At 40.2% G+C, this 13795-nt stretch overlaps 1 protein-coding gene across 5 annotated transcripts in view; it reads left to right on the top strand.

Annotated features, from left to right (window-relative positions):
* Window positions 1-266: 266 nt before the first annotated feature.
* The window catches only part of PHKA1 (phosphorylase kinase regulatory subunit alpha 1), a 110870-nt gene continuing 97341 nt past the window's right edge, over window positions 267-13795 (top strand). The window contains exons 1-5 of one of the 5 annotated variants that reach the window (XM_070605872.1): window positions 317-490; window positions 607-813; window positions 1689-1847; window positions 8595-8642; window positions 10445-10613. In XM_070605872.1, coding sequence (XP_070461973.1) covers window positions 736-813; window positions 1689-1847; window positions 8595-8642; window positions 10445-10613 — 454 coding nt within the window. In that variant the 5' untranslated portion in view covers window positions 317-490; window positions 607-735. Of the gene's footprint in view, window positions 814-1688; window positions 1848-8594; window positions 8643-10444; window positions 10614-13795 lie in introns of all 5 variants that reach the window. The other 4 variants (XM_070605876.1, XM_070605874.1, XM_070605875.1 and 1 more) reach the window with 4 other exon arrangements.

The raw sequence follows: 13795 nt of genomic DNA, 5'->3' as shown, positions 1-13795 counted from the left end.
AGACCTTGAACGTAAACGTGCGTCTTTCCTTTTAGGATTGAAGTTACGGTAAGTTCCTAAAACTAGTCCAGCAAAAGAAACAACCTCCTCAACATCCTGTGTGCACAGCAAGTGTGGAAAACTGAAATAGTCATTTGAGGTGTTTCCAAAATAAACGCCTGAAAGCACATTGCCTACGGTGACACATTCTCGGCTGCGGGGGGCGGGGCGGGGCGCGCTGGTGGGCGGGGCGCGGGGGGCTCAGGGAGCGGGGGGGCGGGGCGCGCGGGGGGGCGGGGCGCGCGCCGGGATCCCCAGAGCTCCGCACGCTGCTGCCAGGACCCGTGCCCGCCCCGCCTCCAGCTCTCGTCTCTGTCGAGGTGGAGGCGGCCGGTGACCTGCTGCCGGCTGCCGCCCAGGAGGCTGTGGGCCGCGGCGGTCTTCGAGATTTGAGCGGAGGATGCAAGAGCGTCCCGCGGAGGCCGGACGGGCGTAAGGGTGGCAGAGAGCGGCGCCGGGGGCGCTCCGGCGGGGCCCAGACCGCGGGACGCTCGGGCGCGCCGGCCTGTGGCGGGCTCCAGAGGCCGCCGTTGCCGGGACCGCCGGCCCCAGCCCGAGCCGGTAGAGGGCTCTGCCGGGGCCTGGCGCTCGGGTTGCCGCAGCGTGCGTGGAGCTGTGTTGGAGCCTCCTTCCCTGGAGGAGCGAGGCCCCTGCGGCGCCGGGCCGTTTCTCTGAGGGCGTTGGAAGCGCGCCGCGATGAGGAGCCGGAGTAACTCCGGCGTCCGGCTGGACGGCTACGCTAGGCTGGTGCAGCAGACCATCCTGTGCCATCAGGTACGTGAAGGGGTGTCGCCTGTAATCCCCGAGGAGGTGCAGTGTCTCCTGGACGGAGACCCTGGGTGAACCCCCGTGCGTGTGTGTGTAGCGGGGTCTGCCGCGCCCCGGCTGAGGAGGCCCTACAGGACCCTGACGCCAAGAGGTGTTGGGCCGGGAACAGAAGCGGAGGCAGGCGCCGCTGAGCCCTGAGTCATGGCTTCTGAGTCCCCCGCCCCGCAGGCGACAGCTGGCTTCCAGGGAGGCAGAGCTGACAGATGTGTTGAAGCTTGTTTATTCGCACACACACACAGACACGCACACCCCGCCCGAGGTTAGGGAGTCACCTGCTTCCCCTCCTGTCATGGTAAAGAGCCAGGGGAACATTTAGCCATCTTAAGACTAGATGGTTGTGAAGACCTGAGGTGCTTTGTATGTACTGTTAATTCTATTTCTTTACTCTTTTAATGCAGGTTTTTCGTTGGTTATCATTCTAACAGGAAAGTTAAAACACTACTTTTTTCTTCTTCTTCTCCCCAAATCCCCCCAGTACAGAGTTGTATATCTTAGTTGTGGCATGTGGGACGCCGCCTCCGCGTGGCCTGATGTGCGGTGCCGTGTCCCAGCCCAGGATCCGAACCCGTGGAGCGCGCAACTTAACCGTTCGCCGCCCCCCCCCCGCCTTTCTTTTAACAGTACCCACATTTCAGACTTGTAAGGCTCCCCTTATTCAAGATAGCATTTACTTGCACTTGGTCAGAAGAAGAAGAGGTTATAAAACTCAGGAGTGGGGAATTAGAAGACCAAAGTTGCTAAGTAATGCATTTGATAGATTCTGTCTCCCCATATTAACACCTTAGGGTTACCTGCCTGTCCTCTTTTTCTTGACCCTGCAGAATCCTGTGACTGGCTTGCTTCCAGCCAGCTATGATCAGAAAGATGCCTGGGTCCGGGACAATGTGTACAGCATCTTGGCTGTGTGGGGTTTGGGCCTGGCCTATCGGAAGAACGCAGACCGAGATGAGGATAAGGCAAAGGCCTATGAACTGGAGCAGGTACTCAGAATAAAAATACAACGAGATCTGGGGCTGTGGGGAGTGGGGGCAGGAGAGGAGGGATTGAAGGAAATGTAGCCCACAGGAGCTAAGAGAACTGTATTTTGCCTTGCTCTCTCTTTCTTCACCTTCCCGAAATTATATTCCAAAAACCTTTCCTGTGTTGTAGTAAACTTGTTTTGCGGTGGAAACTTGAAACTTGTTGATTCACAGGGAGAGGGCACAGTCTGTTCTGTTACAGTGGAAAATCCTATCCTGGGATCTTTGCTAAAATGTTTAATCCTCTTTCAAAGTAAACGTGTTTTGCAGTCTCCAGCATATTTATTCTCATTGAGGAGAATGTTTGGGGGCAGGTGTCTACCATATTATTTTGTTTTTGAAAATGGTAGGTGGTGTTTGTATGAGGGTAACTGACACAAATTAGCAGACTTTCCCAACTAGACACAAGTAAAGACTGTTTATTGATTTTTATACCTATGGCTGCTGTTTCAGAGTCTGGTTTTTTTTCCTCTCCGTGAGCGAAATAAGGTCAGAGTCAGCAGATGCCTTTTCGCCAACTATTGAGACCCTTCCCCTCAGTAAAGAAGCATCCTTTATAGAACTGTGTAGACACAGGGTGCTGCATCCTCTTGAATGACCAAGAATACAGTATCCTGGGCCACGGGGGACTATTAATGTTGAGATACTCTGCTGTCAGTTGTAAGGTGTATGTGAATTCTTTTCCATTAGTGAAAAAGATTCTACAACAGACATTTTCTCAAATGGTCTCTCTCAAACTTAATCGATCTGAGCTCCAGTCGTCGTATGTAAATCAGAATATTGAAATTTGGTTGTTTTTAAGGGCACCAACTTATTGCAGGGTTGCAGTCTTTGGCAATAGGGAAGTTTCACTGTGTTGTCTTCTGTAACAGCAGACATTTGTTATTCCTTCAAGCCATTATTGAGAGGTACTTAGATCCACCAGAAAAAATTGTTGGAGTTTTTGTTCTGACCCAGGAAGTACAGATCAATATTTTTATGACTAAGAAATAATAGATAACCATTTAAAGAATTTGGAAAATATAGAGGAGTGTTAAAAAATCACCTGTAATCCTAACCCCCCCCCCCCCAAATCCTCTATCCTACTCTAATGTTTTGTTATTTTGGTCTCAGTTTTTTGTTTGTTTTGCTAGAAATTAATATCAGTGGAACAGTACCCAAGATTCTATCCCTGATACAATTTGACCAATTTTTTTTCAATACTATTAGAAGAAATCTGTTGTCTCCTTGTTGAGCAATCATTCTGCAAAGTTGACATTTTTTCTTATGTGGCCCAGACAGAAAGCATTTAACAGAAGAAGGGGGAAAAAATAGGGAAACATTGAATTGTTCACCGGAAAATTTTAATGTTCCGTTAAGTAATTTTTCACATAGCCCCAAAATATTTTTTCATATCACCTCAATAACAACTTTGGAATGTCTCAACAACATTATGGCAGGAGGAAACATCTTCAAAAAAGGAACATTTCTCTAGGAATTCTAAAATTTCTATGAACTTTCATTATGAATTAAAACAAATTTTATTATTAGGTCTCATTAATTTCTTTCTCAAACCTTACTCAGTTAATTCAGACCAGGGATCAGAAAACTGTCTGCAAAGGTCCAGATAGTAAATATTTTCGGCATTGTGGGTCATGTGTGGTCTCTGCCCAACTACTCAGCTCTTCCATTGTTGCACAAAAGCAGACAGAGACGATACATAAGCGAATGAGCATGGTTATATTTCAGTAAGCTTTATTTACAAAGACAGGTGGTGAGTTGGATTTGTCCCTGATCTACAGGAGTGGTTCTAAACTCTGGCTATACACTGGAATCACTAGGGAAGCTTAAGAAATACCCTCACTGGACCCCACCCTAGAACAATTTAGATAAATCTCTGGAAGTGGAGCCCTGGGGGCATCAATATTTTTAAAAACTACCTAGATGATTCTCAAGTGCAGCCAGGGATACTAACCACTGATCTAAAGCCAATAAAAGAACATAGATTAAATCCAATAAGTCCATAGATTAAATTCCCACCTACTGTCAACTTTCTATAAACTGTGTGGATTTTCCCAACCTTGGATTGTTAATCATTTCCACTCTTCCTTCCAAATCTCACCTTGGTTTCTCTCTGAGAAATAATGTCAGAGGGCTAAAGAGAATTCTGGATGGAAAGGGGACAAGAGTTGAGGTGACTATTCTATCCTTGATTGAGAATAGAATTATGCACAAATGTTCTTTTCTCTTACTCACATAGATATAGGCTCACACCCATGAAAAGAAATAGGCACACAAATAGAGATAGCTCTTTGGCTGCCTTCAGTTCTGTGTCTTCTTCAGTTTTGTTCTCTTTGTGTAGTCTCTCATCTTTTCTCATGAGTTTAACAATTACCTTTATGAGAGTGACTTCCAAAGCTTCATCTTTGACTCTGACCTCACTTCAATTTCAAACCCTGATTTTTATTTGTCTTCTAATATGCACCTGCATATCCTTTTGCTTCTCAAACTCAATATGTCTGAAACTCCACCTTCTCTACTAAAAACAAGCAAAATAGATGACCAAACAGTAGCAACTCACTAAACATCCCTTTTTCTCTTATTGGTGCCCTCATTCGACCAGTCACTTGAGCAACATTACTTCCGGCATTTCCCATAGTGTGTTCCATGGAACACTAGGTCAACTAAGTTTCAGGCTGTGTTAAACAGTGAGTTTCTTTACTCCATAATTTCTCAGAGCCTTTGTGTAATGTGCATTTTGAATCTAAGATGGGAGTGAATTTTACAGCTTTTCCAGAATTTCCTGGGCTAGCATTCTATGAAACTGTTTGAAAAGTGCTGCCCTTAGGGTGATTTTGGACTTGTCCTTTTGCCTTTTGATACATACAGACCAAAGTCTGTTGATTCTTATAATTTTTCTTGAATCCAGCCCCTCCTTTCTATTCCCTCTGACTCAACCCTAGTCTAAACCCTGATCAGTTAACACTGTTGTGAAAAGCCACATTAAATTATATAATTTCCATTCTCAACAATCTTTCCATGGCTCTCATTTCCCTATGAATAAAATCTAAATGTTTTGGATTGAGAGGCAGGGGTCTCTAGGGTTTGGTCCTAGCCTGATTTTTCAATATTATATCATGCTGATGCCTTGCATTATACCCCCAGTTCCAACCAGGTTGCTGTCTTCATTACTCCTCTAACAATCCCTTAATAAAAATACCTGACATTCATGTAAATACTTTTCATTGTACTGCATACTTTGCCATAATTACTAGTATTTTATTCTCATAACATCTTGTGAATTAAATATTATTTTCCCCAATTTACAAGTGAAGGGATTGAAGCAGGAAGATGAAGCTGGGAGTTGGTGGTGCCATGAATACAACTTGGGTCTTATGACTTCAGATTCAGTCTTTTTGAATTTTTCCTCCGTGGAAGCCATGGACATTACCACCTCCAAATCTTTTTATGAGCTGTTTCTTCCGCCTATGATACCTGTTCCTTTCCAAGCTGATCTAATACCCTCCTTTCGAAGCCCTTCACCAGTCCCACTTTTCCTATGATTCCTGTCCTCATTGACTGCTCAATTGTACATTGATCACTTTTCTTCAGTTTTTCATTTATCAGATTTTGCATAATTATCGTGTGCCAGGCCCTGTAAAAGATATAAAAAAGAAAATGGACAAAATGTTTATATTTAACTCTCTACTTTTTATTTTTGAAAATTTTGAATTTACGGACAAGTTATAAGAATAGTAAAATGGGCGGCCGGCTGGGTAGCATAGTGGTTGAGTTCATGGGCTTCGCTTTGGCGGCCCAGGGTTTGTGGGTTTGGATCCCGGGAGTGGACCTACACACCACTCATTAAGCCATGCTGTGGTGGCATCCCACATGCAAAATAGAGGAAGGTTGGCACAGATGTTAGCTCAAGGACAATCTTCCTCAAGCAAAAAGAGAAAGATTGGCAACATGTTAGCTCAGGGCCAATTTTCCTCACCAAAAAAATTAAAATAATAATAAAAACTACCAAACTATTTCCAAAGTGGCTGCACTAATTTTAAAAAGAAAAGAGTAGTAAAATGAACATATTTGCATGTACTCTTTATCTACATTCACTAGTTGTTAACATTTTGTCATATTTGCATACTCCCTCTCTCTAAATGCACATGCACACACGTGATTTTTTTGATAAGCCATTTGAGAGTTATTTGCAGGCATGGAATACATATTTTTTTAAATATAATCTGCTTAGTCCATTGACTTAAAGGTTCATAGTCTGATGGGGGAGACAGATATATAAATAAATAATTACAATACACTAGGACAGATACTGTAGAAACTATATATATATATAGGAAATAAGTACAAAGTTCTGTGAGAACACACAGAGGCAAGAATTTCTAATTTTCCTTGAACAAAGCAAGGAAGGATTCACAGAGGAGTTGGGTTTTAAAGGGTAACTAGAAATTTTTAGGTAGACATGTTTGTAGTTTAGTTTGGTTTTTTTTTTTTTTTTTTGACATATCTGTCCTGTCTCCCCTGTATGTTCCACAAAGCCTGGTAGAGTGCTTTGTATATTTTAGATGCTCAATAAATATCCATTTGTACATATACCTGGAGAGAGAGAGATTAATACTTACATAGATATGATTGTATATAGTTATATATTTTTATATAGTCAATACACAAATACATAGATGCATATCCTCAGAAAGAGTAGGTGAGAGGAGGGTGTTACTTGCTGTGGCTAGAAGCCTGGTGTATGAATAAATATGTATAGTTAATGCCAACTAGTGCATCTGAATCAGAAAACAGCCAGTTTGGGGGAACACAAAGTACAGCTACCTCCCCTCATTCCTACCTCCCCATGCTTCCTATTAAATTTGTCCTGACTTGGAAGTTGGAACTTGAGTACGAAAATGGCTGACAGAGGCCATTCCAGGAGGACAAAAGTGAATGGCAATCAGGAATCCTCCATTGGGTCCATGATCCCCCAGGTTTGCTGTTTAAGTTACAGAAAATGTAGATGAGAGTAGCAGAGCTGGATGGTAAAGAGAGTTGAAAGGTTGTGATAGAAACCTGTATGTGGTGACACATAGAAGATAATTCAGAATTTAATTGTCTCCCCACAGAGTGAGGAGGCTGTGTTAAGTGCTTTCTGTAATAGGGTATATTAAGGATGATCTCTTTCATTACGGTCAGAGTAATGATAGAGATTTGCTTGTAGAGGTTGTGGTCGGTTTCATTACTTTACAATAAATGCTTCATGCTTTAAAAGGTGATAAGATCATGTGCTGCCTGTTCTCTCTCTCTCTCTCTTTTTTAATTACTTTCCTTGATCTGTAAGGAGAGGGGACCATTTATAGACAGAAATTACTTAAGAAAGGGAGCTCTCTCAAGGAAACACTTTTTATTTTTCCTTCAGTAAAAGGTGTTATAACGAGTTGGGGCATAATTTAATAGATGCCTATCCTTATCATGCCTATTTCTTGCAATCCCACTTGAGTGTTTTGAAGGAATAACAGAATGATGTGGCACCCAAGTAGATTAGTTTTCAGAGGTGTCCTGAAGCCACCTCTGAGCCAGCATTCCTTGGAGTAACCTGGTTGTATTTCTTCTGGAGTGTGAAACAGAAAGCCTAGAGAAATGGAGAAGCTGTTTGGTGCTATATTCTTCCAAAACATATTGCCCACCCATGCCAATATTGATGAGCCCTTCTAGTGTCATGTAGTATAACTAGTATAGTACAGTATTACTATACTATATTATAATTAAATATAATTATTATTGCTATATAACATTATACCAACTAGTATAGTATATAGTGAGTAATCAGAATTTTGGAGTATTATGATTGGAAAACTACTTTAGAAATTGCCAAGCCCTAGTAAGAGAAACAGTGATGACTTGAGACTTAAGAAGTTTGTAGCTTTTTTTCCTCACAAAAAAGGGATTAAGTTGCATTAACAGTTCCCCTTTACACTTATTCTGAATTGAAGTTCATTTATTATTTTTTTAAAGATTAGCACCTGAGCTAACATCTGTTGCCAATCTTCTTTTTTTTTCTTCTTCTTCTTCTTCTCCCCACAGCCCCCTAGTATGTAACTGTATATTCTAGTTGTAGGTCCTTCTGGCTCTGCTATGTGGGATGTTGCCTCAGCATGGCTCGATGAGCAGTGCCAGGTCTGTGCCCAGGATCTGATCTGGTGAAACCCTGGGCCACCAAAGCAGAGCACACAAACTTAACCACTCAGCATGTGGCCGGCCCCCAAGTTGATTTATTCTTTAAGGAAAATGTCCAGATAAATATTTCTGTGGACTCTTGAAAATAAGTCTTGGCTAGTTTAGAAAAAATAAAAGTGATGACGTTGGCTTTTCTAGGCCATAAGATGTATTTTTGAATATCTTCATAGCTTTATGATTTTTGAGCTGACTTGCCCCTTTTCTCCAGGTGGAATGTTTTCTAATAGGATGATTGGCTTTGTTTTACATAAACCTGATGTAGCTTGGATTTTTTTTTAACTTGAAGCAGTCACCAACTGCAGCTTTTGATTCCACTTTTAGCTGCAGTCTGCTCTTCTGTGTGCCTATAAAGTAAATGCCATGTAAATAGGAACCCAGGATAGGGTTACTTGTTCTCAAAAGGTCATGTACCAATTGCAGTTGCTGAGTAAGTGTTCCTGCATCTAGGGATGTTTATAACAGTCTTGTTTCCATTTATTTTTGCAGAGTGTAGTGAAGCTGATGAGGGGACTGCTGCACTGCATGATAAGACAGGTATGGTGTTGGTAACAGCTCCCTCTCTAATAAAAGCACATTGTAATAGAATCTCTACCCCTTAGGGAATGTTTGTATTTTTTTCAATTTCACAAATAGTGCACACTAATTTTAGAAAATTTGTAGAACAGAGGGGGAAAATGTCACCCATGATCTCACCACCCAATTACCACTGGAACTTCTAGTCTTTTATCCCCCTCCTCTACAAATGATTTTTTAATATACTTCACTACAGTACATGGAATTATGTATATTGAGTAGAAGATGATACAGGTCTGGAAGCCCTCATCTGAAACCTTTGGGACCAGATAAATTTTAGAATTCGGAATTTTTCAGATTTTAAAAGGTAGTACAGTGTGTGTACCATATATTATGTTATGCTCTCAGTAGGTCCAGAATAGCACTCTACCAGAAACAGTCTCTCTGCAGGGAAACATGCATTTTCACACTAAGTGGAATAAATAAAAACTACAAATAGCCCCATGTCAATTTGAATCAAATGTTGCCACCAAATGAATTTTGGTGTTACACTCAGGGGAAAAAACATTTTGGAAGTGTTTTAGACTTTATGATTGGAGATAAGGGGCCACAGACTTATCTCCTTGCATTAATTTGTATTTTTGTGATCTTCAGTGAAGTTGAGCATCCTTTCATGTGTAGATTAAAAATTTGCATTTCCTCTTCTGTTAATTGCCTTTTGGATCCTTTGCCTATTTTTTTTGGGGCTGTCTCTTTCTTGCCTATTTGAGGAATTCCTGTACATTATGGATTTTAATCCCTTGTCACATATACTGCAAATATTTTTGGCAGTCTGTGGTTTATCTTTTGAGTTTCTTTATGATATTTTTTCCATTCAAAAGTGTTTTACTAAGAAAAAAAGTGTTTTACTTTTATCCTAAGAGATCTTTACACGTTTCACACATTGAATCTTAACTGATTTTCTTGAGACCAAGATTACATTTTATTAGAAGAAGCAATTGAGGCCCAGATTAATAAAGTGACCATCAACAGGCACACAAGTCTAAAGTAAAAAGAAATCAGCCCTAGACTTCTGAACTTCTTTATCAGTGCTCTCTCTTCTGGGCTATCTCACGGCCATTATTTCTTTTTTTTCCTTCTTTGCTACTTTTTTTGGTGTATTTTAGATATTTTCATTTTCTACCCTCCCAAATAGGTTTACAGTCACTAATTTCATGAATCATATTTAAAGGTATAAGAGTTACTGTCTTATATCAGATGCACACATACTCAGATCTAAATTTCAGGAACTAAGTCTTTCAGTTGTCCTTTGCACAATGTTTCCTTTCTGACCTCTGGTTTCAGCTTTCTTTCTATCTTCTCTGTCACTGCATGTCTCTCTCCCCAGGTCGTTTCATTACTCCTTCAAAATATATCCTCATTCTAATTTCCCTCAAAATTCCCATCTCTGTTTCAGGAACAAATGTATCTTTTCTATAACTCAGTTATCTCTTGCTAAGCTATTTTCACTCAACCTCTCTGCATCTCAGTTTATATCTACAATGTGGCAAAACACCCATCTCAAGAGTGAAAGAGAGGTAATGAATAGGAAATCGCTAGTTTTGACTGATATTATTTTCTAATTAAATTTCTTAAATTAAAACACAGCAACAGTAGACTTTCCTAGTTGTATTGGTGTAGGGGAAAAAGATAACAATGCATTTTAAATAATCACAATTGCCTGAAGACCGAATGCAGCGATGTATGTTAAGAGTACTATGGAAGTATGGCGTTTGGGTTGATTTTTCTGCATAGCCTTCTTTTACTGTTTTTGTTTTCTTCAGGTGGATAAGGTAGAATCTTTCAAGTATAGTCAGAGTACCAAGGATAGCCTCCATGCCAAGTATAACACCAGAACCTGTGCCACTGTAGTGGGTGATGATCAGTGGGGACACCTGCAGTTGGATGCTACCTCTGTGTACCTGCTCTTCCTAGCACAAATGACTGCCTCAGGTCAGTACAAGGACAGAAGAACTGGGGGCCACTGCAGTGTGGAGCTTTTGCTCTGGCACGTGTGACTTCACCAAAGGTGTTGGCTAGAAAACAACATAGCTGTTTACATTGCTCAAAGATGCACATTGGAAACAGTATTTTGCAAATTTTATATAGAGTAACAACTCTTTGAGGTTTAGTTAGTATTCTTTTACATTGAGAAACAAATCTGGGGTACTAATTAGTTTTTTTTAATTGAGAACCAGGAAATCTGGGATAGATTTTCTTTAGATGGTATTTTTATCTTTTATTAATCCTCATATACCATGAGATGAGAAAGAAGGGCTAGGGTTCATTGTTTGTTCTCATACTATGCACCGACAAGCCTATAGTTAGTATTAACATAAATTGAATCACCTACTTTATACTGCTCTTTATGAATGTATTATAAACAAGTCATCTGTCTATAGGCATCTAAATTATATTAAGGGAATTGACTTAGGAATCACAATTCGAATGTGTATTTCTTATTATTGAATAATACACCCTTTTCATATAGGTTTGTTATTAGCTTTATATGCTTTAACTGAAAAAGAAAAGTGTAAGGACCAACATAATTCCCTTTTATTTCTCCTAATTAGAGAGGACAAGGAATTTGATTACCTTCAGTTTGTAAATTAAACAGGAACCTTTGTTAGATCTTCCTGAGTAAGTAAATGTACTTCTCAAAATACCGTATTTTTGCCATTTCAATTTATCTTCCTCTTTGGTTACAGGGCTACTTGGCACTAAGGGCATTCAGGTTGAGAATTACCCCATAATACTCTTCTCCTTTTCTTGCATAAATAAATATTTGGTGATAAAGCCTTCCTTTTTTTTACCTTTAGAACACAAGCCCAGAAGCTGAATAACCTATTCTTAAAATTATAATATGACTACCCACATACTCCCTTCTTTTGGAGGGGAGGTTCCTCCCTGAATAAATATATTTTTAGATTTTATTTATTTAAACAGAATGGCAGCTATAACTCCATTTCTAATATTCTTTTAATACCAATTCTGGAATGTTTTTCTACAAAGTAAACAGTATCTAAATATCCCTTGTGGTTTTTCATATTGAGCCAAGAAAGGAAGCAGAAATATACTAAAGAGGCTTATAAGAGACATAGTCATTCATTCACCAAATGTTTGTTGATTTCTGACTTAACATTCAGTTCAATGAGCTAACTTTGATAGGTGCTTGGAATAAGGTGGACATTATTTGATCAGGCCTTTGAGGAATAAGTAGGAATAAGTAGAAATTCACAAATCAGAGAAGGGAAGGGAATAGCATGACTACAGCACATAAATTTGAAAAGTACTGGCCACTAAGGTAAATCTAGGTATCTTCTATGGTTAGAGTGTAAGATGGATCTGAAAAACTGGCAAAAGATGAAGCTAGAAAGTTGGAGCTAGCTGTTTAAGGGCCTGTATACCTTGCTAGGTAAGTTTGGAGTTGAGTCTGTAGTCAATAGAGAGCCACTCAAGGTAAATAATCAAGAAAATTTCAGGTGATTCAGATTCAGGAGGATAGATTGCATAGGGGAGAGAATTAAGATGGAAGACTAGTTAGGAGGTTAGTGAAATACTTTAGGCAAGAAATGATGCAGAACTTATGTAAGGCAGTTGCCTTGAGGATGAAAAAGATAGATGTGAGACATAGTAGGTAGAGTATGAAAGATCTTCATGGAAAATTTAGCAGTTTTCTACATATTTTTGAATTCTTAAAAATCTCAACCTTGGTTAAAGAGAGACTTAGAGAGAAGCTGACTGCAACTTACAGGATGGTGGCATGAGGAGCTCCACAGACTTCTTCCCAGCAAAATAACCATAAATAGTGAAAATTAATTTTAAAAACCAACCATTTAAAGTCACTGGAAATTGTCCTAAGGGCATACAGCAAGTAGAGAAATAAGAGAGTGTGGCATTTGGGCCACAACCTACTTCCTCCTCTGCCCCAAGCTCACCATGACAGAAGTCAAGAATACAAGGCTCCCTCTTCTCCCAGCTCACAGTCTCTCCCTGAGAGAGGTAGATTACCAGCATTTCTCATCCTCCCCAGCTCTGCATTGCAGAAACTCTAGTCTAGCCAATAACTAAGAAGTCCGTAACTCCCTTCCTACCTGCCCCTCCCCATCCCACTCATGGAGTGGAAGCTTAATCCCAGACAGAGCAGACAGAGAATACTAGGCCTGACCCACCTTGCTAGCAGCATGGAGCGAGAGGCAGGCCATAAAAACAGAAAGCTCCATAGCTCTTCCCAAGAGAACTGACTTTATTTGAAACAGAGTCAAGGCTAAGGGCACTCTCAAAAACAATGGAGATTTTGGTTCTAAGAAATTAAGTTCCAAGAAATTAGGTACCAAGAAATGAAGAGGAGGCTGATAGCTCAATAAGAGCAACAAGTTAACCCATAGTTTCTGGTTTCTTCCAGAGAGGAGATTAGGCAGGGTGGGAATGATGTGATTCCCAGTGGGAGGAAGACTTTCAGTGTATACCTGTTGGTATTTCTCTCCACAGAAAGGTGCAGGGAGGGGAGAGGGGAAAGGAGTTAGTTTTTAAACAAAAATGGATCATATTGTGTATATTGGGAAGCAGTATAGTATCTTGGTTAGGAACTCAGTCTCCGAAGTAAAACAGAAGTTGATGGTCAATTGAGTCCTAGTTCCACTATTTATTAGTTACATAACCTAAGGCAAATATTTAACCTAAGCCTCATGGGAAAGATAGAGGTACTCACCTCTTAGGGTTGTTGTAAAAATTAAATGTATAATTCATGTGAAACACTCCATTTGTAAGCTATAACTATCTTTGTATAACTTACATTTAGAATAATTATCATTTTTACTGTAAAAATATGATTGTAAGTTCTCCTTAAAATCCTAATTGTATCTACTTATTCCTTAGTATTTAGACTTCCTCCAACTCTTTTTTGAAATATTTGTCTGTACACTTAAGCACATTGTAAATTAGTTGCTTATAGAATTAGGAGTCTGAGGCTTTCTATTAAAACCTACAAATAACAGTTAAAATTCTTCCATATTAAAATATGCTGATATCTCAGTTGAAAATTAGCCCGGGACTCATCTGTGGTCTTGTTTTTATGGTTTGAGAATCAAAGTTCCTCCCATTATTCCTAAGCAGGAATAGGATTACTTTGGAGT

Source organism: Equus przewalskii, chromosome X, assembly GCF_037783145.1.
Source record: "Equus przewalskii isolate Varuska chromosome X, EquPr2, whole genome shotgun sequence".
In the NCBI taxonomy this organism is placed as follows: domain Eukaryota; kingdom Metazoa; phylum Chordata; class Mammalia; order Perissodactyla; family Equidae; genus Equus; species Equus przewalskii.
This window is presented reverse-complemented; position numbering and strand designations above follow the sequence as displayed.